This window comes from Lontra canadensis, unplaced genomic scaffold (assembly GCF_010015895.1).
Source record: "Lontra canadensis isolate GAN:19392208 unplaced genomic scaffold, GSC_riverotter_1.0 scaffold16, whole genome shotgun sequence".
In the NCBI taxonomy this organism is placed as follows: Eukaryota; Metazoa; Chordata; class Mammalia; order Carnivora; family Mustelidae; genus Lontra; species Lontra canadensis.
The window spans coordinates 1,848,777-1,876,413 of NW_022631010.1; the positions used below are offsets into that span (position 1 = coordinate 1,848,777).

At 44.7% G+C, this 27,637-nt stretch overlaps 1 protein-coding gene across 1 annotated transcript in view; it reads right to left on the reverse strand.

Annotated features, from left to right (window-relative positions):
* Positions 1-545: 545 nt before the first annotated feature.
* Positions 546-27,637, reverse strand: part of CHMP4B (charged multivesicular body protein 4B) — a 53,328-nt gene continuing 26,236 nt past the window's right edge. Inside the window, exons 2-5 of the mRNA XM_032858867.1 lie at positions 6,983-7,160; positions 3,819-3,933; positions 2,654-2,780; positions 546-1,420 (exon numbers count right to left, since the gene is read on the reverse strand). Coding sequence (XP_032714758.1) covers positions 1,356-1,420; positions 2,654-2,780; positions 3,819-3,933; positions 6,983-7,160 — 485 coding nt within the window. The 3' untranslated portion in view covers positions 546-1,355. The remainder of the gene's footprint in view (positions 1,421-2,653; positions 2,781-3,818; positions 3,934-6,982; positions 7,161-27,637) is intronic.

The window sequence follows — 27,637 nt, forward strand, 5'->3', positions numbered from 1 at the left end:
TGTAAGACGAAAGAAGAGAAAGTGGAAGAGGCTGGGCCAAGGTCACATCGTGAGTCACAGCAGACCTGAGACTACCACCCGTGTCCTAGATTCTTAGTCACTGCCCTGCACTCTCTCTCCATGGGAAAGGTCATTTTCTTTAGTGTACCAGCGGTTCAATAAACCGATGCACCAGGTGGGCCTAGTCAATAGGAAAACCATGGTTTCCAACAGCAGGAGGCTCTGCTGTCCTGTGGGCACTGCCCATGCACACGGACATAGAAGAACTACGGAAGACCATGGAACTGCACAAGAACCACTCACTGCTGAACTGTACCCTCTGGGTACATCCCGCAACATCACATAAGATGAAGGCCACAGGTCCATGACCTCCAGAACTTAAAATCATTTCTAGTAAGATCCGCTCTGTTCTTTGGTTCAGGCTGTTGATGCAGGTCACGCTCAAGTCTTCCACAGGTTTCCACAGACTCCACTGGGCACCACGCTAGCCTTGAGAGAGTCAGCTCCCGAAGCAAATGACAGATTGATTGAACACAACAGCAAAGTATGAAAATTAATTGAGATATTTAATAGACAGTGCAAACCATAATTTCATCTGAATATAAATGTATGCACATGTTTCCAATGAGTTATCTATCAGTTATCACAAACAGCAACAAGGACCTTAGAGCTATGTTAGAAAAATGTATAGCTGGGATTTAACTCTACAATCTCACTTGCTCTCAAGAGAACACCATCCATTTCAAATCAGTGTCACAAACTCCAAAAGACCAGGAGGGGAGGAGAAAGGGGTGGGCAGCGTGGTGAACACAGGGGCCAGCACACAGGTGATGGACGGAAATACAGTTCTCAAGGAAACCAAAGTCAGATGCATTATTACAGCTAAGGACAAGGAAAAGCCTATGGCTTTTTTAAAAAACTTTTCTGCCAGTACCATACAAGTTTTACAAAGAGATGTGCGACAAGTCAACTGACTTAAGAGGACAGAGGCTACATTTTCAGATCATTTCAACTGCAAACGGTCGGCCCATTCCATCGAGGTTCAGCAGTGGAGTTAGCGTGGTCCAGAAGCTCAATGTTGGATTTGCAAATACAGTTTATTTTACAGAAATTCAACATTATAAACAGCAGGCACCTCCCACCCTACCCACCCGCCCCCCTCCCCCTTCCCCGACCCGCTGGGTGCAGACCATGCTATGCAGAGAGTGAGCAGGGACGCGGCCCTACTGCTTTGGAGGGAGACTCAGGAGCGATGGAACCTGCCTGCACCATGTCCTGCCTGCCCCGCACACGCACACGCCTGCCCGCTGCACAGGCCACCAGAGTCTGTCTGGGCCCAGCCTGCACCGGACCAGTTAAATGGATCCAGCCCAATTCTCCAGTTCCTTCATGTCATCCTCTTCCTCTTCCTTCTTCTTGGCTGTGTGAAGACAGAAAAGGCTACTTAGGATGGCTGGTTACAAGGATCTCGACACTTTCGGGCTGGGTGTGGGCTGTGCTACACCGAGTCTCTCAAACAGCCCTGCCCTTGCACCCAGCCTCACCCAGCTTCATTGCCAGCCTATCAGCAACTGCTTCTCTGTGCCCGAAAGCTGCAACATAAAACTCCAGATAAGAGGCACAAGTCCCGGGCACCGCCCCTCCACCAGCGTCAGGGGCAGGCAAAACAAGGAGATTTACACTGGGAGTCCGTCAGAATTCGTCCCACAGCATTCAAGGAGGGGGACATCAGGAAGAACCCCAGAGGAGATCTAATCCTTGCCAGCACTCCCCCTCTACCTCAAGAGGCTTGAACCACTTCTCCGCACCCACAGGCGCTCCTTAAACAGTGTTTGGACCCCCTTTGCCTGCACCCACCACAGGCTGCTGACTCAACTTGAGGAGCCGTTTCTTCTTGATATGTGGGAGCATAAGAGGGACTACAGCCTCATTACTCTGCTCCCCGGGCTCTCTCTCCATGCCAAGCCAAACTTCTGTACCTTTTCTAGAAGTCTGGTGTGGAATACTTCTACCCAAGGGTGAAATAACAGAAGAGGGAGGGGGAAGGAGGAACAGGCAGAAACAAAGGAAGGTCTTATAGAACCAGGGCTCTAAAAAAGCCAAACATGTTTCCTTCCCACACTGGCTGCCTCTGAGACCCCAAGTTTTTGCAGGTGTGCACAGCACAGAATATTAGACAGGAACCAAGAGCTGTCCGGGAATTAAACTCTCACACCTTCTCCTAGTGCCTAGAACTTTCTCTTGTTTGATGACGTAGGAAAAAAATCATTCTGGAATAGTGGTTCTCAACTGAGGGGTAAGCTCCCCACACCCTGCAGGGGACATCTGACAGTATCTGGAGACCTTTTTGGTTGTCACAGCTTGGGAGAGACAGAGCCCAGGGGTGCTTGTGAACATCTTCAGTACATAAAACAACTCCCCTCCCCCAACCCAAAGAATTACCAGGCTGTGTCAATAGTGCCAAGGTTAAGAAACCCTGTTCTATAGCGAAACTAGGAAAAGACAGGTGATGATGTCTCCATGGCCGTCACAAGAGATCTTCTGTGATTCTCATTCCTGGGCAAACTCAGAACCCAAACTGAGGCCAACCGACCTCAAGATTACCCATGACATGGCACTAGGGGTATGTCATGACGGGGTAAGAAGTACTCACTGGGCTTTGATGGTAAGGTTATAGAGGGAACATTTGGTAGAGGGACTGTTTCAGGTCCACTGATTTCCAGCAAATTCTTGTCTAGTTCCTCCTGTTCTAGTTCTTCTAATTCTGCCATGAGCTCATCCTGGTAAAGGAAACAGAAGAGTGAGAGAGATGTCCCTGAGACTCCTACCCCCTGCAGCAGTCCCACTTTCCTGATGACTCAGAGGACACACACCCCTTCTAAGAAGATCAGAAGGGAGACGAACCCCACGTCCACACTCTGACTCAAACCCTAAACATGGTTCTACTGGTGAACATAATACACTATCCAGCAGTTACAGAGTCTCTACCCAGTGTCCTGCACTAGCTATCAGCATTTTGAGAGGAGGGATTGCATCTTTTCATTCCTCTTTCTTTATCTCAGAACTGGGTACACTCAGTGAATGTTCAGGAATATTTGCTGAATTGAAATAAACTTGACTAATCCATCAGATTTCAGTCTGAAAACATGGAAGACCCTTGTGCTGGAAGCCAAGTCTAAGAGCCACAGGCTGTTTTCTCAGCTATACCGTGGGAATCAGATAGCACAAAGAATCAGGTTCAGTGGAGAGGACCTGACCTTCAGCAGACTCAAATCTAACACAGAATGAAATATCTTCAACAGGGCCTGTTATTATTGTATTTTAAAAACCTAAGACTCAAGATCCCAACTGCTACAGCAAAAACTGGTAGGTGGCCAAGTTCCAGATGGATCCCTCAGGGGTCAGGTATAAATGCTCCTTCCTTGACTTCATCTTTACCACAAATCAGAGTTGCCCAAGGGCAAATCCGGTAACCTTCTACAAGGAACAGTCACCTGGGCTGCCCCAGCTCGGAGCCCAGGGTCCCCCATGAGATGTGTAAGGTAATTATTTACTGAAACCAATTACTGACCTGAAACCTGCTGAGGGGTCCCTATGGAGAGCCCTTTACTCAACCTAAACTTCTATCCCAACAAGTGAAAGCTGTTTCTCAAAATGTAGAATTAGGGAAAGTTAATACCATGCCCTATTCATGTCCAAGACTCTGGAGGAATGAGAACTGGTGATTTCCCAACTGCATACAACCTGCCGGAGAGCCTTCAACAGCACATCGAAGGGCAGCCCACGTGTCATTTGTGAAGCTTATGTGAACCACTCACCTCATCAAACTCTTCTCCAAATCCTACAGGTTTTGAAATAGCTGTTGAAATCTCCTCTGCAAGTTCTTGCTGGTCAGCAATGTCCTGCATCAACTCATCAACTTTATCGATGTCCCTTTAAATGAAATGGACAGATGTCATATTGGACAATCGGTCTTTGTAAGGAGGGTCTACGAGGCAGGAACAGAAACCCCATGCACACAATCTGCTTCCTCACCCTACCCTCTATAATTACTTCCTGTAAGGAATTACTTGTCTTTATTATCTTTCTCCCCCTTTTAAAAGAGAATCACAGAATCAAGAGGATGGAAGTGTTCTTAGACATCATCCAGTCCAATGCCCTAAGGAATGAGGCTTAGCAAAGTTAGATACCATATTCATGATCTCTCATGTAAGCTAGTAATAAACATGTCAGACGAGACTACAGGACTTTAACTCCTGGGCCAACAGCTCTTCAAGCTCAAAGGCAATTCTGTAACGGTACAGGGAGAGAGAAAATCACAAACCACAAAATACAGCTGTGCCACTTGATAGGTCCTTCCTATCTACTCAAATCCACTTACAGCTTCTCCACTAGTAGGGCCCAAAAGAAAGGCAAACATGCAGAATCACTTCCTATGCACTGTCAGTCTTCTAAACATACAATTAATCAGTGTAATCCATACACATATGCTTCAAAGCATGCGCAGGAGTTTGCTGAGACGAGCTCTGCGCTTGGCATCTTGGAGAACACAGAAATGGAGCAGACATGGACCTAACTTAGGAAGCTCAGTCCAATGAACATCTACCCTCAGATAACACCTCACTTATTTAAAGGCTACTTTTCTGGCAACCCCACATTTCTAGAGCAGAGATTAGCAGACTTTCTCTGTAACGGACCACACAGGAAATATCTCAGAATTTTTGGGCCATACAAACTGTCATGAACACTCCACTCCGCTATGTACCACAAAAGCAGCCATAGACAATATGTAAATTAATGGGTACGACTATGTATCCATAAAACTTTATTTACTAAAATAGGTGGCAGGGCCACGGGCTCCATTCTGCCAATCCCTATTCAAGAACATGGCTGAGTGCCCCCGAAGAAGTAAAAACGGCTTCAAACACTCCTCGAATATATGTCGCCAAGTCCAAGCGCTACAGCAAATGCAGAATTTGTTCATGGGAGAGGCCCTTATTTGGAACCTAGTGTTACCCTGGCCTTTAATTACAACTGTAACAAGGTTGGTCATCGATTTCTGAGGCCACTGTACATGAGAAGGATCGCCGAGGTCAGGAACACTGTTTTTAAAGATTTTTTTAAAAGTAATCTCTACACTCAAATTCACAACCCTGAGATAAAGAGTCACATGCTCTAGGGATTGAGCCAGCCAGGCATCCTAAGAACATTGTTAAATATGACGGCCAAAGACTGAAACCAAGAGGGGAGCCATAAAATTCCAGCAAAAGCAGATTTAAGAACACAGAAATCCGAAGCCCTTGGATGCACCACGATTTTCAGGACCCCTGACAGCATCAGGAAAAAAGACATAAACACTGATTCTAATCCCAGTTCTATCCAATCTCATCCATAACCTAGGGCAAGTCACCTCCCCTCTCTGGGACACGGCTTCCCCACCTTGATAATCAGAGGCCTGGATGAGAGGACTTTTTAAGGACCTTTCCAGCTAGAAACTCTGCTCATCACAATAACCCTGAATTACTCAGAAATACTTTTTCATTCCATGAAATCTACTTTTTTTTTTAAGCGGCTCCATGCTGGGTTTAAGCCCCAGTGCAGGGCTTGAACTCACAACCCTGAGATTAAGACCTGAGCTAAGATCAAGAGTTGCACACTTAACCAACTGAGCCACCCAGGTACCCTGAGATCTGCTTCTTCAGGCAACAAGGTACAAAATCCATTTTAAAAGGAGTTCCATGTGGTTTTGATTTGAATTTCCCAGATGGCTAATGATGGTGAACATTTTTTCATGTGTCTGCTAGCATTTGTAGATCTTCATTGGAGAAGTGTCTGTTCATGTCTTCTGGAAATTCAAATCAAAACCACATTGAGATACCACCTTACACCAGTTAGAATTGCAAAGATGAACAAGGCAGGAAACAACAAATGTTGGGAAGGATGTGGGGAAAGGGAACCCTCTTACACTGCTGGTGGGAATGTAATTTGGTGCAGCCACTTTGGAAACAGTATGGAGATGTCTCAAAAAATTAAAAATAGATCTAATCTATGACCCAGTAAATGCACTACTGGGTATTTACCCTGAAGATACAGATATAGTGAAAAGAAGGGGCATATGTACCCCAATGTTCATAGCAGCAATGCCCACAATAGCCTAACTGGGGAGAGCCAAGATGCCCTTCAACAGACAAATGGATAAAGAAAATGTGGTTCACATATACAGTGGAATATTACTCGGCCATCAGAAAGGATGAATACCCAATTTTTGCATCAACATGGATAGGACTGGAGGGGATTATGCTGAGTGAAATAAGGAGAGAGAGTCAATTATCATATGGTTTCACTAAGGAATAACATGAAGGACATTAGGAGAAGGAAAGGAAAAGTGAGTTAGGGGAAATTGGAGGGGGAGAAGAACCATGAGGGATTGTGACTCTTGAGAAACAAACTGTGGGTTTTAGAGGGGAGGAGGGTGGGGGAATGGGTGAGCCTGGTAGTGGGTATTAAGGACGGCACGTATTGCATGGAACACTGAGTGCTGTACAAAAACAATGAATCTTGGAACACTACATCAAAAACTAATGATGTGGGGCGCCTGGGTGGCTCAGTGGGTTAAAGCCTCTGCCTTCAGCTCAGGTCATGATCTCAGGGTCCTGGGATTGAGCCCCACATCGGGCTCTCTGCTCAGCAGGGAGCCTGCTTCCTCCTCTCTCTCTGCCTGCCGCTCTTGTGATCTCTGTCTGTCAAATAAATAAATAAAATCTTAAAAAAACAAAAACAAAAACAAAAACAAAAATCTAATGATGTGTTTTATGTTGACTAACATAATACAATTAAAAATAAAAGGGGAGTTCCAAAAAAGAATGCAAATTAAAACAAACTTGGGTGTTTGAATGGATAAATCAAAGGGTCACCCAAGGCCATGTCCCGGGATTGAGGCCCTGCCACACGGGTGCCCCCCCACCGGTAGGTAGCCACGTACATGTTGTCGTGGGCAGCCTTCATGGCCTTAGCAGCATAGCCCATGTTCTTGAGCACCTCGGTGTTGGTATTAGCATTCTCCAGGGCCTCCCGCTGAAACTCGATGGTGGATAGAGTGCCGTCGATCTGCGCCAGCTGCTTTTCATACCTCTTCTTGCGCTTCAGTGCCTGGAGGGCCGCTGCATCGAGAAGAAAACAGGGTTTCAGAGAACCTGACACCAGAATATCCCAGAGTTCACTTGAGCCTTCGCCCTAATTGTAATCCATGCACCTCAGCTGGTGCCTCTGCTATAACACAAGGTTATTAGTCTCTTCTACACAAAGAACACATTCCATTTTCTAAGAAAACTACAAAATTCACATATTTCACAGTGCAGCAAAGCACACAAGCTCAAGCTCACACTATGTAACCACACCCCCACAAATCAAAGCACGGAGAGGCTCTGAGACAGAGAATGTGTTTTGAGGCCATACTACTTTAGGTTCAAATCCCAGCTCACAGACTTAGGTGAGCTACTCAGCTTCCCCAACAGGTTCGTTGTGAGAAGTGAGATTATACATATAAATACCTAGCACAACTTAAACACAGTGGACACTAAAAAACAATACCTCTAATTATTTTTTTATTAAAGATTTTTTTTTTATTCATTTATTTGACAGATCACAAGCAGGCAGAGAGGCAGGCAGAGAGAGAGGAAGGGAAGCAGGCTCCCCACTGAGCCGAAAGCCCCAATCCCAGGACCCTGGGATCATGACCTGAGCTTAAGGCAGAGGCTTTAACCCACTCAGCCACCCAGGCACCCCAACACCTCTAATTATTATAAAGCAGCTTTAAAGTATCATTTTATGCTAACTCAATTATAAAAACAATAAATAATAACTATACTAAATACTGGATAAGTTAGGGTTAAATGCCCCCTTACACACAGCTGACAACTGTAAGTTGATATACTGACTCTGAAAACCAACATGGCAACACATAGTAACAGCCATAATGATGTTCCTGCCCTATGACCCAGTAATCTCCTTCTGGAAATGTATTCAACAAAAGCAAAAATTCTCATGCCCAAACATGGTTACTGTGGCATTCTCTATCATAGAAAACACCACAACTAAAATAAAGTCAGAATTCCCTGCCAGGGACAAATCTGGAGTCTGACCATTTTAGCCAAGTCAATGTCATCATCTAGCTATGCTTCCTGGCATGTTAAGGCTGGAGAAATCATCTTGTTCTTAGATCCAGTCAGGGCGAGCAATCCGACCAAGGCGAATCTGTGCTAGAGCAGAAGCCAAAAGCACATCTCCCTACTCAAACCCAAGGTGCCTTCCCCTTGCCATCTCAATTCCCTTCTTGGCTCCTAAAGGTATCTTTAGTACGTATCTTAGATGGGTGTCAAAGCCAGAATGAATGGGACCCTACTTGGCCTGGACAGCACTAGTCTTCGACACAAACACACACAGGCACCCCCCGACACATGCTCCACCATGTCCCTGAGCTCCAGACCAGAGCCATCCCCATCTCCGGCAGGCTTTTAGGGACATGCAATCGTCTCGCTTACGGGGCTGTGGCTTCTCCATACGTCATGTGAATAGGTCCCATGCTCCTCCTACTCATGCTTCCTGTTAGCCTAGGACTGCATCCTAAGAACCATCTGCTAAGGGACTGCATGGAAGCCGTCCATTCTTCCTCTAAAATGAGCAAATAAAACCACTAGGAAAATTCTTCCAGCCAAAGGATAAAGCAGGCTAAGGAGAAACTGCAAAAAACCTGAAAAACAATGAAATGTGCCTCCTTAAAAGTCAACAAGACAGTCAACCTGCTATCTCCCTTGATCCCTGTGTGAATGGCCTATGACCTCAAGAAGTCCAACCCGCAGTCACACCCAGGGGTCCCCAAGACTCCTTACTGAACACCTTCACCTGCTAATTACTAAGTCATACATGCTATGGAAGTACCTCACAAAACAGAAACCCTTTAAGGTAGAGACAGCCACCCTTATTAGCAGATGAGGAAATAGTTTCAGAGAGGTTATGTAATTCAGGTCACCAGGTGGTAAGTGGCAGAAGGAATTAAGCCAAGGGTGGAACCCCAAAGTCCATGCTCTGCCATTCTAGCTATTATGCCTTCCACTTAATGAAAAAGGCAGGATCCTCCCCTGGAGAGGTCATCCGGTCCAGTGGGGAGTGGGATCACAGAAGAGAGAGTGCAAACCCAAATATGTCATTCCTTTGCTTAAAAACCCTCAGCAGTTGGGGCGCCTGGGTGGCTCAGCTGGTTAAGCGACTGCCTTCAGCTCAGGTCATGATCCCAGGGTCTTGCGATCAAGCCCTGCATTGGGCTCCCCTGCTCAGTGGGGAGCTTGCTTCTCCCTCTGCTCTGCCTGCTTGTGTTCTCTCGCTATCTCTAACAAAATCTTAAAAACAAAACAAAACAACAACAACAACAAACCCTCAACAGCTCCCTGTACCCACGTGACAAAGCCTCCACATGTTTGAATATGACCAGTAAAATCCTGCAAGGGACTGGGATTGTCCCCACAGGCTGGATTCTGGGAGACCTTTGCCATCATGGCAGAGGGAAGATGTCCTGGTACATAAGTGCTCAGGGCCTGGGGTTTCTTCCCCGTGCCTTCCTTGGTGTTGTGTTGCCTTTCCACAGAAATAAACTCAGACATATCCTAATCAACAAATGATTCTCAACTTTTCTTTCCTTTTTATTTTTAAAATTAACATATAATGTATTATTTGTTTCAGGGGGATTCTCAGGTTTTCTCAGGTCAATGTCTCACAGTGTCTCTTTCCCAGATCTACCTCCTCAGCCATCCTCACCACCCATGCCATAGCCCCGTCTACAAAAACTTCTCTGCCATGTTCATGAGTAAAGTAAACAAGGTGTTTGCCTGCCTGCCGTGTGGTAAGCAAGCAAGATGGCTATGGCAGTCTCATCCACCTTCTCATTTAATCTTTCTGCACCCAGTCATGGGGCAAAGATCCCAGATATATTACTAACAAAGATACTGGAGATCAGAAAGGTAAAGCGGCTCATACAAGTCATACTGCTGTTATATGGAGAGGGGAGGGCTCAACCACTCGTCTGTGTAAACCCTCAGGTCTCTGCTCCTCCCACACAGGCTCAAAATGATGTCAAGTGACACTGGAACGAACAGTCCTCAAAAATGAACAAGGAGATGACCCACCTGCCTTGCTTTTCAATGTCTTGAGTGTACCAGGAGCCTTGACTTTATATAGTCAGCTACTTTCTGATTTTTGGTTTTTTCTTCTTTTTTCAAATTTCGTTCTTGGGGTGTTTTTTCTTTCTTTTTTTTTTTTTTTTTTTTTTTGTTCCCCCAGCCCAAACCCTTGTGTAGAGGGCTGACTTTCAATAAATCACAGAGAGGGAGCTGCTCTGCTTTGTATGAAACCCCAACCCAGAAGCAGGGTGTCTATGAATGCTTTAGCACCAGGTTCCCCATACATTCTGATTTTTAAAACCAAATTTATTCTTTCCCTATTAACATATGAGATTTAGAGAACTGCTTTAATTTTTTTTCTAATACATTTTTTTAAAGGAAACCCATCCTTTTTTTTTTTTTTTTTAAGATTTTATTTATTTTTAGGGCACGTGGGTGGCTCAGTCGTTAAAGCGTCTGCCTTCAGCTCAGGTCATGGTCCCAGGGTCCTGGGATCGAGTCCTGCATCGGGCTCCCTGCTCAGCAGGAAGCCCGCTTCTCCCTCTTCTACTCCCCCTGCTTGTGTTCCCTCTCTCACTGTGTCTCTTTCTGTCAAATAAATAAATCAAAATCTTAAAAATTTTATTTACTTTTGAGAGAGTGCGCGCACATGTGCGGGAGCACGTGAGTGCGGGGAGAGGCAGAGGGAGAAGCATACTCCCTGCTGAGCAGGGATCCCAATGTGGGACTCGATCTCAGGGTCCTGGGATCATGACCTGAACCAAAGGCAGATGTTTAACTGACCGAGCCACCGCTGCAATCATGACTTGAGCCAAACAGCAGATGCTGCAACGACTGAGCCACCCAAGTACCCTCTAATACATTTTCAACTAGCAATGACTCCTTGTATGCCAATCTTTAATTTCTCTGATCTCCACATTACTACTAAAATTCCCCAAGTAATAAATGATCTGACAGCAAATACCCAGACATATCAGTGCAGTAAGCAAGAGACCCCCATCATTTAAGTGTTCATATTATTCATTGTTTACAGACCAATATCGAGCACAACGGCTGGTACACAGTAAGTGCTTCATATATATTAAACTGAACCTCTAATTTCATCTGTATTTTGAGTTTTTTATGTATTTTATGCAGGGTTCCTCACGTGTGGTACACCCATATTTTATCTCCTGTGTACCTCTGACTCAAAGGAGAAATGATAATGTCTCACTGAAACACTAGCTAGAACAATCATTTTTTTTTTAAGTTTTTTTTTTTTTTAAGATTTTATTTATTTATTTGACAGAGAGAGATCACAAGTAGGCAGAGAGGCAGGCAGAGAGAGAGGAGGAAGCAGGCTCCCTGCTGAGCAGAGAGCCCGATACGGGACTCGATCCCAGGACCCTGAGATCATGACCTGAGCCGAAGGCAGCGGCTTAACCCACTGAGCCACCCAGGCGCCCTAGAACAATCATTTGATAGGATTCTTTCCCTGCATCCCTCCTGGCCCATAAACAGGAACTTTTGGAAGCACCTGCCCTTTTCTCCATCATCACCATGAGGTGTGCTCTTGGAGAGGAAGAAAAGGGCCTGAGCAAACAGCCTGGCCCTCTAGGACTTCCCCCTCCTGCCTGCAGGGTTCACACGGTCTTCCTTTCCATGCAATGAACTCTCCAGGATGGTACCTGGCAGGGACAGTTGATTTATTTACCCCAATTTAACTCCTGTGTTTATTTCTCAACTAGTTAAGAACTCTAAAAAGAAGAGGTACACTATCATTTTCTCCCTTCATATGTGGTTCATGAGTGATCTTCCCCCCAACCAAAAAAGATTAATTTATTTTAGTGGGGGGGCAGAAGGCCAGGGAGAGAAAGTCTCAAGCAGACCCTCACAGAGCGTTGGGCCCAATGCAGGGCTAGGACTCACGCCCCTGAGATCAGGACCTGAGGTGAAGTCGGCACTTCACTGTGCCATCCAGGTGCTCCTAATGTAATCTTGAAATTAGGGGCGGCTGGGTGGCTCAGTGGTTAAGTACCTGACTCAGCTGTGGCTCAGGTCCTGATCTCAGGGTAGTAGAATCCAGCTCTGTGTCAGGCTCTGCACGGAGCATGGAGCCTGCTTGGGATTCTCTCTCTCCCTCTGCCTCTGCCCCTCCTCCTGCTTGAGTATTCTCTCTCTCGAAATAAATAAAATCTTAAAAGAAAAAAAAATATTAGACATGAAGTCACCACTTGGGGACAAGGATATGTATAAACATAAATATTATTTTTTAAAGATTTTTATTTATGTATTTGACAGAGACACAGTGAGAGAGGGAACACAAGCAGGGGAAGTGAGAGAGGGAGAAGCAGGCTTCTCGCTGAGCAGGGACCCCCCCCACACACACACACCCCAATGCAGGGCTCAATGCCAGGACCCTGGGACCATGACCTGAGCTGAAGGCAGACACCTAATGACTGAGACACCCAGGCACCCCTGGGAACATAAATATTCATAGCATCTGAACCTGTCTATATTTTAGAAAAGTGTGGCAGAATGGTAAAGTATAACTTAGGGCAAACTAAAGGAGTAAAATGCCACTCTTCCTGCATACTGTTACACTTAAAGTGATATATCATCCATCCCAACCTTATTTCTGACCACGGGAATTTACTTCAATATGTAGCCAAAGTTTAAAGAGACAAGCCCTGGGATGCCTGGGTGGCTCAGAAGGTTAAGCACCTGCCTTCAGCTCGGGTCATGATCCCACAGTCTTGGGATCAAGTTCCACATCAGGCTTCCTGCTCAGCAGGGAGCCTGCTTCTCCCTCTCCCTCCCTACTCCCCCTGCTTGTGCTCGCTCTCTCTCTTAGATAGACAGATAGATAGATGGACGAGCCCAATGTTTTACATAAATACATGCTGGCTCTTAGTGTTTTGCCTTATACGTCTCCAAATTCCTGATGGTTGGGTTTAAAAAAACAAGTACTGGGTTCTTAATACAAGAAAAAAATATGTAACTGTGTGAGGTGCTAGATGTTAACTAAACTTATCTTGGTAATCATTTCATAATACATACATATATCAAATCATTATGTTGTATGTTAGCTAAAACTAACACCATGTTATGTCAATTATATCTCAATAAGACGGGGGAAGGAATGAAAAAAATAAAAACAAGTACTGGGTTAACAAGGAGTTCATCTAAACCAAATATTCAAAGAAGTATCCAAAGAAATCCCTTTCCTGTCAAAGGACCCCAGTGTCATTCATAACCACGGTGGCTTTAACAGCTGAAGTCTAACTCAGGCCAAAAGAAGTTAAAGAGGTTGCTTTTAGATGGAAAAAAATAGTCCTTGGAATCTCCATATTTAATTATGCCTTTGCCGGTTCCAAGAGAGTAATTACAGCAGCAATTACAGAATCTAATAACCAGCTTTATTGGCTCTGAAAGCTGAAGCAAAAACAACTCCAACCATGTTGAAATAAACATTGGTCTCCAGACAGTTGCTTCATTAGACACTCTAAACAGCTATTTGGAGGAATAATACAAGAGATACCCCATGAAACAGACCAGTTGAAAAGACATTCAACTAGGACTGGAAACTCCTTCTGCAAGGCACCTGTTAGCGACTGCACAGAAACCATTTTCAGAGATCACACTAGTTCAATACAACTAGCTAGGATGCTCCTTTCTCTTAGGCAAAGGCAGACTTGACTTCTCTTTGAAGAGTTGCTGCGGAGGACAAGTTTGCCTGCCCTGGTCTGCGGGCATTCAGGAGAGGAGCCACGAACCCAGGGCATCTCAACAGATCCCAAGAAGTCGTAACTGTACACTCACGACTAGTACAGAGAGATTTAGGCAAGGAGGGCCCAGTGATATCCTCTCACTGAATGAATGAATGATGGTGTCCTTTCAAAGGCCCAAGATTCTACACCTGAGTTCATCTAGCAGAAGATACAAAGACTGGAAGGGAAGGAGGAGAATGCTGTTCCTTTCCCACTCTCAGCACACAGCAAACACAAACACACTCCAGAGGACACTTACACACAAATGCAACAGTAAGTGGGAATTCTGAAGAACACTCAGCAGCCTGGTCACAGCAGGACACTGGCAGGCAGGCCGCTGAGTGAAGCTGAGGGAGACCCCGCTTTGCCTGCATCTCACAATCATTCAGATGTTCCCGCTCATCATGCCCATGACTAACCCTCAGGAGGTTCAGGGTACCCTCAGCCAGGAGAACCACATCTGGCCTTCAACCAATAGTCGACCTAGCCACTGGTCACTGTGCTGGGGTCACCTGTCATCTGTCCTATGTATGTGGGCAAGAAAAGACCCAAAGTCAAAACAACCAAGTTCATCACCAATGTCAAAGAAAGCCATTCTCCTTCACGGATGGTTATTAGTAAGCATCCCTACACCACACGGCATCAGATGTCCTGCCAGACCCTGACTAAATGAGTTATAACTCTGGCATCAAAAGGGGGAGGGGTGTGCACCTGAAGTATTCTCGGAGATCCTGAAGTCCGACCTGTCTCATTAGGTGACTGAGGAAAAACGATGCCCAGAAAAGGTAACACAGCTTGCCAGGATCACACCTCAACTCTCTTGTCTCCAAATTAAGTTGCTACAAATAAATTCGCAGTTCCCTACCATAAGTAAGCAGTTCCCAAAGCTCTTTCATCCAATTGCCAAACCCTGCCCTTTGCAAATCCCATTTAAAAGCTCATGCTGATACATGAAAGAACCAGAAAGCTTCCAGTATCTCTCTGAAGTTCCCAGTTAGAAGAAAAAGAAAAAAGAATGGAAAAGAGGTCCAAGATCTGCCTGGTTCCAGAATACTTTCCGTAAATGGGTACTGCTGAACCTGTCCCCAGTTTCAGAAGATATGGGCAAAGGCTGGGCTCTCATTTCTCTACCTTATATATAAATGTCATGGGGCCATGGGTGGCTCAGTTGCCTAAGCATCCGACTCTTGGTTTCAGCTTAGGTTGTGGTCTCAGGGTGGTGGGACCGAGCCCTGAGTCAGGCTCTGCACTCAGCGTGGAGTCTGCTTGAGATTCTCTCTCCCTCTCTCTCTCTGCTCCTCCTGCTCATGCTCTCTCTCTCTCTCTCTAAAATAGATAATCTTAAAAAAAAAAAAAAAAGTGGCAGGAATAGCATGGATCTAGAGGAGCTACAGAAAGGTCTCAGAAACCCAAATGGGCCTTAATTTAAGGCTAGACAGAGGCTGTTTTGTGTCCATCCTCACTCAGTATCCCAAGGCCCACCTGCGAAAAGAGGGCCTCATCCTGCAAAAGCCTTGGAATGCTGTATTTATGTCCACACAGCTGAAGAGTGCAGGCGAGACGTGCAGACAGCATTTTTCAGAGCAGCCTCCTTCTCTGTGATCTATCTCCCTGTTCCCCTAATTTGCTCTCCGTGGCCTGGAGCTAATGTGCTCCATTTAGAGATGGTAAAATAAGTACTTGTGTATGACCAGGCAAGTAGAGTCTGAAACCCTGCTGACTTCATCAGCAAACACACAAGAAGTACAGTACTTGCTGCAAGGAAAAATTCTAGAGAGAAAGAAAGAAGCCCCTTATCTGTTTAATGGGGACAAATATGAAAGAAATATGCCCCTCGATTAACAATCTAACAGTATATCAAATTGCTCCAAGTCATTTAAACAACACATAGAAAGTATGTTCTGCAAAGGTCAGATAAAGACATGATAAGATACCTTTCAAACAATCTTAGGAAATGCTGGGTCATGCCAAGTTAACATGGTCATTTAGGGAGTCCAGCCATTCAGCTGTGAGTTTCAGTTCCACTATCAAGTAAACCCCAAGAAATTACTGAACCTCACTAATTCTCAGATAATAATACTCTAATAATAAAATATAATACTTTAATAATAAAAATACAGCGTTATTTTGAGGATTAAAATGAAATACATATGTGAAGCACCTGGCACAGGGCCAAAATGGCCAAGTGCTCAGTAAATGCAGGTCACTGGTCTTACTAGTAATTGTAGGACTTCTCAGAGCCTGTTTTAACAGAAAAGAACCACTACCATTACCGCCACCATGCCTTCCCCTACAAAAAGATAGCTTGGGGAAAAAAAAACAATTTAAAACCACCTTGATCAGTTAGCCAACATAAGCTTCACCATCCTTTGTCTCCCAGTTGATGTGTACGAGCACTGGTGTGCACAGAAAAGAACACAGGGCTTGGTGTCAGAATCCTGGCTCTGACACTAGCCTGAGGTAAGTTATTTCACCACTTCAACAAATGGAAAAATGGGAGTGATTAGCACTACCCCAAAGATGAATGAGAAAAACAATCTCTCTGGAAATACTCAATAAACGGGAGCTTTCTCTTCATCCTGCCCACTTCTTGAACCTTCTGCCTTTCTCTCCTTGCCTGTGTCTGATGTTCTCTCTGGGGATCTCTGTATCTTCTTTTCCCTGTGCTGTTCCTCCTCCTAGCCCAATGTGTCTCTCCAAGAAACAGTATGTATCTGTGGCATGGCGGAGAAAAACAGAATATAGAACAGCAGCTAACACTTACAAGGAGCTTGCTGGGTAGTAGGCCCCGTGACTGGCGCTTTATGTGTGCACTGGATCCTCCCAATAACCCTAGAAAGCAGGTACTGTTATTGCCCCCACTGGCAGGAAAATTGAGGCTCAAAGAGTTTATCACTTGCCCAAGTCATATGGTTAGACAGTAGGAGGCCTGAGGTCAATGCCAAGCTGCCTATCTGCAAAGAGCGTGTTCTTACTCCGCAGAGGAACATCTTCTGCACTGAGCAGGCAGCTGGCCTGCTTCTGCCTGAGCCTGGGGATCTGAGAGCCTCCCATGCCTTCCCCACCTAAAAGATTCCACAAGCTAGCAGTCTGGCACCAAGGGCACCCAGAGGCAGCTCAGTCTGCCCAGAAACACTTGACTAGTTGGTAATCCATGAGGGTAAGCAGTAAAACCCTTTGGCTGAAAAAAATTTTTTTTTCCAGCAGATTTTAAATTGGTTAAAAGTATATGCGATAAAATCCAACCATTTCATTAGTTCCTCTGCATTTAGGTTGACAATTCTACATAGCCGGGGAGACTATAATGAGTTGTTTTCTGTTTTAAAGAATATCTTCTTCCCTCATGCCTGCCCTGTATTTTCCCTAGGCCATAAGCTCCTCAAGAGTGGAACCTACAGCTCTGTGCCCCTAATAGCACTGATACACAGAAAAGAGAGGGGGTACTCCATAATGCCCAATTTTGCCCTGTCGTTTCTCTGAGGTCAGTGGGCTCTGCCCTCTGTCCTCTCATCCCGTAATGTCCTCTAGATCTTTTCCCAAGACCTAAAATAACCTTCCTTCTATATTCTAGAAGACCCCAGGACTATAGCTATAAGAACCTGATAAAGTTTCTCAAACTTCTATCACTGGATTACCTTTTTTCCCCTGTATTAATTCCTGTTGGGATGCCTAGAACTCTAATTTTTTTTTTTTTTAAGTAATTTCCACACCCAATATGGGGCTCACAACTTGAGATCAAGAGTCACATGCTTTACCGACTGAGCTAGCCTGGTGCCCCATGATGCCTACAACTTTAAAACCAGAGTCCAGGGGCTTGTTTAAGTGACAGTGAGCCTAGGACCTCCCCCTTGTGACTATATCTGAGAGGAAGTAGCAGAGAGCCAGAGTAAGCAGAATATTGTTCCAGACTGGGCCGGTGGGAGTGGCCCAGGCCATGAAGAACAGAAAATGGTCAAGAGAAGTCAGACCCATGGAGAGGAATAGTGCAAACAACTGTGTGTCTGCATCATCTTGTTCCTAGAAGCGCAGCTGATAGCTTCCCAGTGCTCTGCTGCAGCTGGGTTCAATAGGGGCAGGAAGAAGAGGTGTTTCACTTCCCAGATACAGTAGGCATCCAGGGAGTAGCTCTTGTGACAAGGGTAACTCAGGGCAAGGGGTAACTAGGATCCCAGGAAGGAAGGTAATCTGCCTGTAGTTATTGAGGGCCACAGTCAGACAGTTTGTGCTTTGGGATCCAAGGCCAAGGTTCAGAAAAATTTCATTTAAACAGCTATCAGAAACTAAAACTAAGCACCCATGCAACCCAAAGAAATGTCTTAGGTGTTCCATGTCTTAATACATAAATTTGAATGTTACATATTTCACACGAAAAAATCCAGATTTAAAAAAAAAATCCAGATTTGCGGCTTCCTTTTGATAATGCAAATTTTCTGGCAACAATCTGATGCAACTAAGTAGTAGGCACCCTTTCAGAAGCACATACTCTCTAGTGCATCTCACTGCCCACCACTGCCCACTCTCATATACATGGCCATGTTAATCATTTACATGTCCTGACCACTCCATAACACTAGACATTAATCTTAAATCTGGAGGAAACGGTTATGAATTATCTGGGACAATCGCTTGCCTTAAGGCAGTTAAGGTTATTCCCAACTTAAAGACAAGCAACCGAAGGTTCAACAACTTGCTCAAGGTCATGAAGTTAGAGGTAATGGCCAAGAAAGAATCCAAGCCAGGTGACCTGTCCCCTGGGACAATGCTCTTTCCACTACTCAGGGAGACTTGCGTCTAGACAGAACCTGAAATATGGGTCCTGTGATCCTGAATCTAGCTTCTTAATCTAAATCTGTCATGATCAAATTATGTCACTTAGCAAGTCCCTCTTAGGGCTCCGACCCCTCATCAAGGACATAGGAAGGGTGGATTAGATGTTCCCTCTAAGGTGTTCCTCCAGGTCTAATACTACATGAACCTGTACAGTTCTAAAATTTCCAGTAACTGATTAAAACAAACACTAAAGGCTTTTTCTGACTGACCCTGTGCGATCTTGAAAATATAATTAACATCAATACACTCCATTTCTTGAGTGTTTCACCTCATCAAGTTTTTTCTGTCCAAAAAAATTAGCAGTATCTCTTGGGGCGCCTGGGTGGCTCAGTGGATTAAGCCGCTGCCTTCGGCTCGGGTCATGGTCTCAGGCAGCGGGGAGCCTGCTTCCTCCTCTCTCTCTGCCTGACTCTCTGCCTGCTTCTGATCTCTCTCTTTCAAATAAATAAATAAAATCTTAAAAAAAAAAAATTAGCAGTATCTCTTTTAACTGGTTTCACAAATTTGTATTAGAAAAATCACAGACTCCTTCTCGCCTCTGCACTCAGCTGCCCCAGCTGGGCGGAGGAAGTCAGCACTCATGCCCAACACTAGCCACAAATGTCATTCATATATGTCATTCAGCGAAAAGAGGTAATTACAGTTAGAAGGTAAAGCTAGATGCCCTCACTCTCCACTTCCCTATAAGCTCTGGCACTACTGGCCTCCTCTCTCTGAAATGCCTCTCTCCTGTTAAGTCTTAGAAGATACCCTAGAATCTGGCTCCCTGGCTCCCACAGTCATTTCTTCTTGGGTTTTTCTAGATCCTTTCTCTTCTTCTCAATTCCATGTGGTAGGATGGGGCTCAACCTTGATCCTGAGTTCTTTTCAAATATACCAACCTGAGTTAACACACCTGTTCAGAGCCTTGTATTTTATTCATTTAATCCTTACAATAAGGAATTAGTCTTATTAGTCCATTTATAGATGAGGAGATTTGAGGCTGGAGAGATTATGTAACTTGCTAACCTCTCAAAGCTTGTTAATAACCGGCACAGTAAGGATCCAAATCCATATCCCTCCTGCTTCTAGCCAAGATAAAATGGCGGGGACTAAACTTAACCTCCTACCTAAGAAAAATGAAACAACGATTTGCAAGACACTAGACATCAGGTAAAAAAAAGGTCAGTGATCCCTGAGAAATGGGAAATAAACTAGGTGACAACTGCCCTAGTTTATTGCTTTGAGAGTCTCCGAGGCCTCAGAGCCAGGAGAGAAAACCCAGATAGAGCCTGGCAAGCTTCCCTAGTTGACAAGATACAGCTAAGAGTCTAGAGAGACCAAAGTGGCTAGAGTTCACAGGAGACAAAGAGAGAACAAAGCTGGAGGAGGTGGAGGGGAGGGAGACAGAAAGAGAACACATAACACAAACTCTTGGAGATCTGCAGTCCCTTCAAGTATCCAGCAAAATACTGATCAGTACAAGTGTAAAGAAATTATCTGAGGCCAAGGAAAGGATCACTCAAAAGGGTAAGAAAGGAAAGTACCAGGTGCTCACAAGGGGCTGGTTATAGCACCTGCCCCTTAGCCATACTGAAAAACCTCGTAATTCGTGGGGTTTTGAGTAGAGTATTCAGAAGGGTCTTATCTCAATAGCAGGGAATAAATAGCCCTGCTCTGGGCCCACCTAACAAATTTTAAAAGCGGGACCCCAAAACAGAAATTGTTACCAACAAAATTAACTATGCCAGACAAAGCTTAAGAATATAGGAATAGGGGCACCTGGGTGGCACAGTGGGTTAAGCCTCTGCATTCGGCTCAGGTCATGATCTCAGGGTCCTGGGATTGAGCCCCACATTAGGCTCTCTGCTCAGCAGGGAGCCTGCTTCCCTCTTCTCTCTGCCTGCCTCTCTGCCTACTTGTGATCTCTGTCAAATAAATAAATAAAATCTTTAAAAAAAGAAAGTACAATACAGTAAGTTAAATATGTGTATTATAATTCTAAAGTATTAAAAATAACAAAGAATTACAGCTAACAAGCCAACAGAGGAGAGAAATGGAATCATAAAACCACTTAACCCAAAATAAGGCAGAAAAAGAGAAAAAAATGGAAGCAAAGAACAGATGAGACAAATTTTAAAAAGAGCAAGATGACAGATTTATCTTTAGCCATATCAATAATTACATAAAAATTCACTTTCTAAATGCTTCAGTTAAAAGACAGAAGGGGACACCTGGGTGGCTGAGTTGGTCAAGCATCTGCCTTTGGCTTTGGTCATGACCCCAGAGTCCTGGGATCAAGTCCTGCATCAGGAATCCTTGTTCAGCAGGAAGCCTGCTTCTCCCTCTGCCTGCTGCTGCCCCTGCTTGTGCTCTCTCTCTCTCCCCCTCTGACAAACAGTAAAATCTTCAAAAAATAAAACAAAAAATGCAGAAGTTATTGGGGAACCTGGGTGACTCAGTCGCTTAAGTGTCTGACTCTTGCTTTTAGCTCAGGTTATGATCTCAGGGTCCTAGGACTGAGCCCCACAAAGGCGTCCACAGTCAGCAAGGAGTCTGCTTAAGAATTCTCCTTCTCCCTCTGCCCCTCCCCCTGCTCATGTTCTGTCCCCCACTCTCTCTTCCAGATTAAATCTTCTAAAAAACTAAAAATGAAATGTGTAAGTTAAATGACTGGATTAAAAATCCAACTATATGCTACCTACAAAAAAATGTACTTCAAACATAAAGACAAATAGGTTAAAAGTAAAAGAATAGAAAAAAGATTACCAAGATTACACTATTCAAAAGAAAGCTGGAGTGGCGGGGCACCTGGGTGGCTCAGTGGGTTGGGCATGTGCCTTCAGCTCAGGTCATGGTCTCAGGGTCCTGGGATGGAGCCCCACATTGGGCTTCCTGCTCATGGGAAGTCTGCTTCTCCCTCTCCTTCTGCCCCTCCCCCCACTGCTTGTGTTCTCTCTCTCCCCATTTCAAATTAAAAAAATCTTAAAAAAAGGAAGAAAGAAAGAAAGAAAGCTGGAATGGCCATACTAATTAATATACCAAAATAAATTTCAGAGCAAAGAACTATCAGAGACAAAGAGCATCTCATAATCATAGAGTTCAATATGTCAGGAGGATATAACAATTAGAAACGTGTAGATCTAATAATGGAATTTTAAAATACACAAAGCAAAAATGGATAGACTTGTAAGGAGAAACAGGTAAACAGAGTTCAATACCCTTCTCTGACAACTGATAGAGTAGACAGAAAATCAATTAAGGATACATAAGTCTTGTTCATTGACCAATGAATGGATAAAGAAGATAGCGCATATATACACAATGGAATATTACTCAGCCATCAAAAAGAATGTAATCTTGTCATTTGCAATAACATGGATGGAATTAGAGTGCATTATGCTAAGCAAAGTAAATCAGTCAGAGAAAGACAAATATCATACGATTTCACACATATGCGGAATTTAAGAAACAAAACAAAGGAGCACAGGGGAAGGGAAGGAAAAATAAAATAAGATAAAAACAGAAAAGGAGACAGACCATGAGACTCTTAACTATAGAGAACAAACTGAGGGTTGCTGGTAGGGGAAGATAGGGGGATAAGCTAAACAGGTGATGGGCATTAAGGAGGGCACTTCTTGGGGTAAGCACTGGGTGTTATATGTAAGTGATGAATCATTAAATTCTAATCCTGAAACCAATACTACACTATGTTAATCAACTTGAACTTAAACTAAAAAGATAATCCTAAAATAAAAAATGTTAAAAAGATACTTAAGTCTTGAATAGCTAAAAATCGATAAATTTGACCTAACTGACATCTGTAGAAGACATCACCACCAGCAGAATACTCATTCTGTTCATGGGTACACAGAACAGATACCAATAAAGACCACATTCTAGGCCATAATACAAATCTCAATAAATTTAAAAGGACTCAAGTGATACAAAATATGCTAACCATAATAAAATTAAATTAGAAATCATAAACAGAAGCTCTCTGGAAAACTCCCCAAATATTTGGAAACTAACATACTGCTAAACAGCCCATGGGTAAAAAAAGAAATAAAATGAGAAATTAGAAGGTTTTTTTTTTTTTTTTTTTTTTTTTTTTTTCCTGAGAAAGAGTAAGCGTGAGTGAGCACGAGAGCCGGGGGAGGGCAGAGGGAGAGAATCTTAAGCAGGCTCCACTCTAAGCACAGAGCCTGCCCTGGGGCTGGATATCTTAACCCTGAGATCATGACCTGAGCTGAAACCAAGAGTCAGATGCTTAACTGACCGAGCCATTCAGGTGCCCCAATTACAAAGTATTTTGAACTGAATGAAAATGAAAAATAACGTATCAAGATTTGTGGGACACCACTAAAGCTGTACTTAGGGGAAATTTTATAGCACTAAACATTTATAGTAGAAAAGAAAGACCTCAAATCAGTGACCTCAGCTTCTACCTCAAGAAACCAGAAAAAGAGGGGTGCCTCAGTGACTAGTTGGTTAAGCACCTGACTTTTTTTTGGTAAGATTTAATTTTTATTTATTTTAGAGAGAGGGCAAGCAAGCATGAGCAGGGGAAGAGGGAGAAGCAGGCTCCCCGCCAAGCAGGGAGCCTGATGCGGAGCTCAATTCCAGGACCCCAGCATCATGTTCTGAGCCAAAGGCAGGCACTTAACTGACGGAGCTACCCGGGTGCCTCTAGGCATCTGACTCTTAATTTCGGCTCAGGTCATGATCAAGGTCAGATCTGATCAGGATCATGAGATCTGACCCACGTACAGAAAGGAGTTCACAAACCAGCAAAAAGATAGGCAATGGGATACAATGACAGAGGTAAGCACAGGACCCTAAGGGAGCACACAGGAAAGGAACCTAACCTTTGGAGTTATCATACAGCTTAAAGGATGATAAGAGATAAGAAAGACATATCCCAGATAGGAGGAACAGACAGGCTTTAGAGAATGGGGGAGGGAGGAGCAAAGATAAAAGCCGAAGAAGAGAGAAACTTAAGAACAAGCTTGTAGGGGCGCCTGGGTGGCTCAGTGGGTTAAAGCCTCTGCCTTCGGCTCGGGTCATGATCCCAGGGTCCTGGGATCGAGCCCCGCATAGGGCTCTCTGCTTGGCAGCGAGCTTGCTTCCCTTCCTCTCTCTCTGCCTGCCTCTCTGCCTACTTGTGATTTCTGTCTGTCAAATAAATAATAAATAAAAAAAAAAAAATCTTAAAAAAAAAAAAAAAAAAAAGAACAAGCTTGTAGGTCCTCTAAGGAGGGGCCAGACTTTATCCCAGGGTTAGAGGGAAGCCATTGAAGGATTCTAAGCAGGGCCAGCATGTGATCAGATCTGCATTCTGGCTGCTGTGAGCAGAAAGGACTGGTGACCACTACAATAATCCAGAGTGTGGATTTCAAGGGCCTGACCTAAAGGCCACAGCAGAGGGATGAAGATGAACTTGAGAGATACCAATAAGGAAGATTCTGTGGACCTGTACCACCTGTCTGACTGTGTAGGGGAAGGAAATGTCGAGCCAGGAACAACCCCTAAGTGCTGGCTGCGTCAATCAGGTGGTGAGGATGCCATTTCTCAGAGACTAGTGACTCAAGGGAGAGAAGATGGGACAGGAAGGGAGAAACTGGGGCACCTGGGTGGCTCAGTCGTTAAGCGTCTGCCTTCAGCTCAGATCATGATCCCAGGGTGCTGGGATCAAGCCCCACACTGGGCTCCCTGCTTGGTGGAAAGCCTGCTTCTCCCTCTCCCACTCCCCCTACTTATGTTCCCTCTCTCACTGTCTCTCTGTCAAGTAAATAAATAAAATCTTAAAAAAAAAAAAAAAAAAAGGGCGAAACAATTCTCCCATGGTGTTTCTGTGGAGCTGTGTACTTCAAAACTCAAATTAGGAGCTGAAATTTAAATGAACATTCTCTAAATCCATACAGTGAATATAGGGAAGTTCAGGGGCTCCCGACGGGGTCAAGTCTAAATAATTTCTTACATGCTCTTGTAAAGAGTAAGAGGGTAACTTAATTGCTATGATTTATGCATGTGTGTGTCAGCAGGATATATAGGTAAATGCTTGTAATTTGCAGAGGCTATCTGTGGGCCCTGTAATTGGTTGCCTTTGGGAGGGGCACAGAGTGGCTAGGACAGAGAGGGCACTTTTAAAATTATGTGCCATTTACATGTCAATCTAATCAAAACAAACAAAAAAGCAACTTAAATAAAACAGCCAATTTCTGCCCCATCCCCAGACACGGAAAAGGCAATTATATTAAAAACAGCAAACATCTGGGACACCTGGGTGGCTCAATTGGTTATGCACCTGCTTTCAGCTCAGGTCATAATCTCAGGGTCCTGGGGCTGAGCCCTGCTTCAGGCTTCCATGCTGAGCGGGGCGTCTGCTTCTCCCTCTTCCTCTGCCCCATGCCCAACACACACATACACTCTCTCTCTCAAATAAATAAATAAAATCTTAAAAAAAAGAAAAAGAGGGGCGCCTGAGTGGCTCAGTGGGTTAAAGCCTCTGCCTTCAGCTCGGGTCATGATCTCAGGGTCCTGGGATCGAGCCCCGAATCGGACTCTCTGCTCGGTGGGAAGCCTACTTCCCTCCCCACCGCCCGCTCTGCCTGCCTCTCTGCCTACGTGTGATCTCTGTCAAATAAATAAATTTTAAAAATCTTAAAAAAAAAAAAAAAGGAAAAAGAGCAAATCTTTATTAAGAACAACTTAACTGGGGCACCTGCGTGGCTCAGTGGGTTAAAGCCTCTGCCAGGTCGTGATCTCAGGGTCCTGGAATCAACCTGCTTCCTTCTCTCTCTCTCTCTCTCTCTCTCTCTCTCTCTGCCTACTTACTTGTGATCTCTGTCTGTCAAATAAATAAATAAAATCTTAAAAAAAAAAAAAAAACAACAATTTAACTATGTCTGGCCCTGGACCTGTGGTCTGGTCCCACCAGTGGAGTAAAAGCATTGACTGCACTCCTTCCCCCACCCACCAGATTCCAGGCTCTATCTCTTAGCCCGGCTTACTTGGGGTGATCGGGTTCTTGGCTAGGATAGAGAAAAAGCAGAGCCTGCCCCTGGTTTCCGTTCCCAGGCTAGAATGAAATGTTTCTTTTCCAGCTGGCTTTCCTTCCCCTGCTTCCAGTTGAATTCATGCCAACAAAAGCCCCTCTGCCTGAACAAGCACGAAAGCACCCTGGCAACTGAGATGACAACAGAGGTCTGGGGGCTGAAGCTGTTTGTGGGGAAGTGGTGAGAGGGGAATGCGAGCAGAAAAACAATAGGAAAGGTTGTTTTAAAGCAGGAGAGAAAACCAAAGCAGCGTTTTCTCTTTTTAGAATCAGACAGACATGATCAGGTGGGTAGAGACAGATCACCCTTCTTGGCTGAATGGCAGCTTCCAAGAAATGGAGGGCAAGAGGAGTCATTGTAAGCTAGTGCCTTTCTGGCAAAGAGCAGTCTTCCCTGGTCCACAAAAAAAGGGAGGCAGAGAATCTCAGCATCCTGGAACCCTAATGCATATTTCTATTTTCACACTGTAAGAACGTGAACTCTGGGAGAAAGGGACTTGTCTTTGTATCTCAGTATTCTCGGGACATAGTAGCGAGGTGTTTGGTGAGGGATGGCTGGTTGGACAAACACACTTCTGGGAAGTAAATCCAACCTTGTCTGTACAGAGGAGGAAACTAAGACCCAGGGAGGCACAAGCTGAGTGTATGCTCAATAAACACCTGGTGGAGGGTGGTCGAAAGACCAGAACCCAGGTCTTGAGTTCCTACCCACAAGCGCTGCTAGGGCTGGGAAAGAACAGAAGAACGGAGCAGAGAGCTCTACCAGGGGGCAGAAGAAAAGTGCAGGGGCAATTGTTTCCTGAGGATCAACTTCCGTAAACCCCAGGCCTCTACAAACAAACCTTGCCTCCCCGGCCCTAGGGTGGAGTAGGCTCGTGATCCCAGCTGGGCCATAGAACAGACGTCCCTCTCCCCATAGTTGTGACTGGTCTAGTCACCAGTACAAGACCAAGCAGCCAATCAGATTCCACTCCTGGAATTGGCTAGGAGACTCCAGAGGAGACCTGACGAGATCCAAAGTTGTAAACAGGGCAGCCTGCATCCCTGGCCAAGACTCCTGAGGAAGTAAGAATGAGTCAACAAGCAGAAAGAGAGACCAGCTCCACCCCGCCCATTCCCATAGTCACGTGTCAGTAAGTCCCGCTTCCGCAGAGTAAGCCAGTATGAGTTGGCATTTTGTCACCTGCAACTAAAACCAAACTGGCCAATTCAAGAAATGAAGCAGTTAAAAAAAAAAAAAAAAAAAAAAAAGGCAAAGAAGCTAGAGCTTCTCAACTTGGAGGCCAGGATCCCTATCACAACCTGCAAAATTTCATCTTGTACGCGTGTAGTTTTGGGAGAAAACTGTACTTACTGGATTCTGAAAAGGGTCTGTGATTCCCCCAAGAATTAAAAATGAGGGAGTTTGAGAAAAAGGAGATAGACATTCCCAAAGCCAGGGTCTCTTGATGAGGATCTATCAAGAGTTCCTGATTGGTCTACCAAATTTGGATGTCTATTTACTATTCCCATCTCCTAGCTCTGCTGCCCCCAGCTTCCTTCATGCCTGCCTTTACTGCTGCAACAGCTTCTGCACAGATATCCCTATCTCCAGGAAAATAACAGAACTAAAATTTCTTCTTGCTACTCTCTACTCCCTGCAACTTTTGTGCTGGGTTGTTTACCTCAAGTTCTCAACAGGATGAGCATACATCCTGGTTTTCCTGAGATAGTCCCAGCTGATACCTGCTGACCAGAGAAGTTATGACTCCTCCTTTCACTCTCACAAGTGTCCTGGTTTGGATGATCTATATACAGACACCCTACCCCCAGGAATTAGATAAGAACCTCCCTCTTCCTTTTTCTTCCCA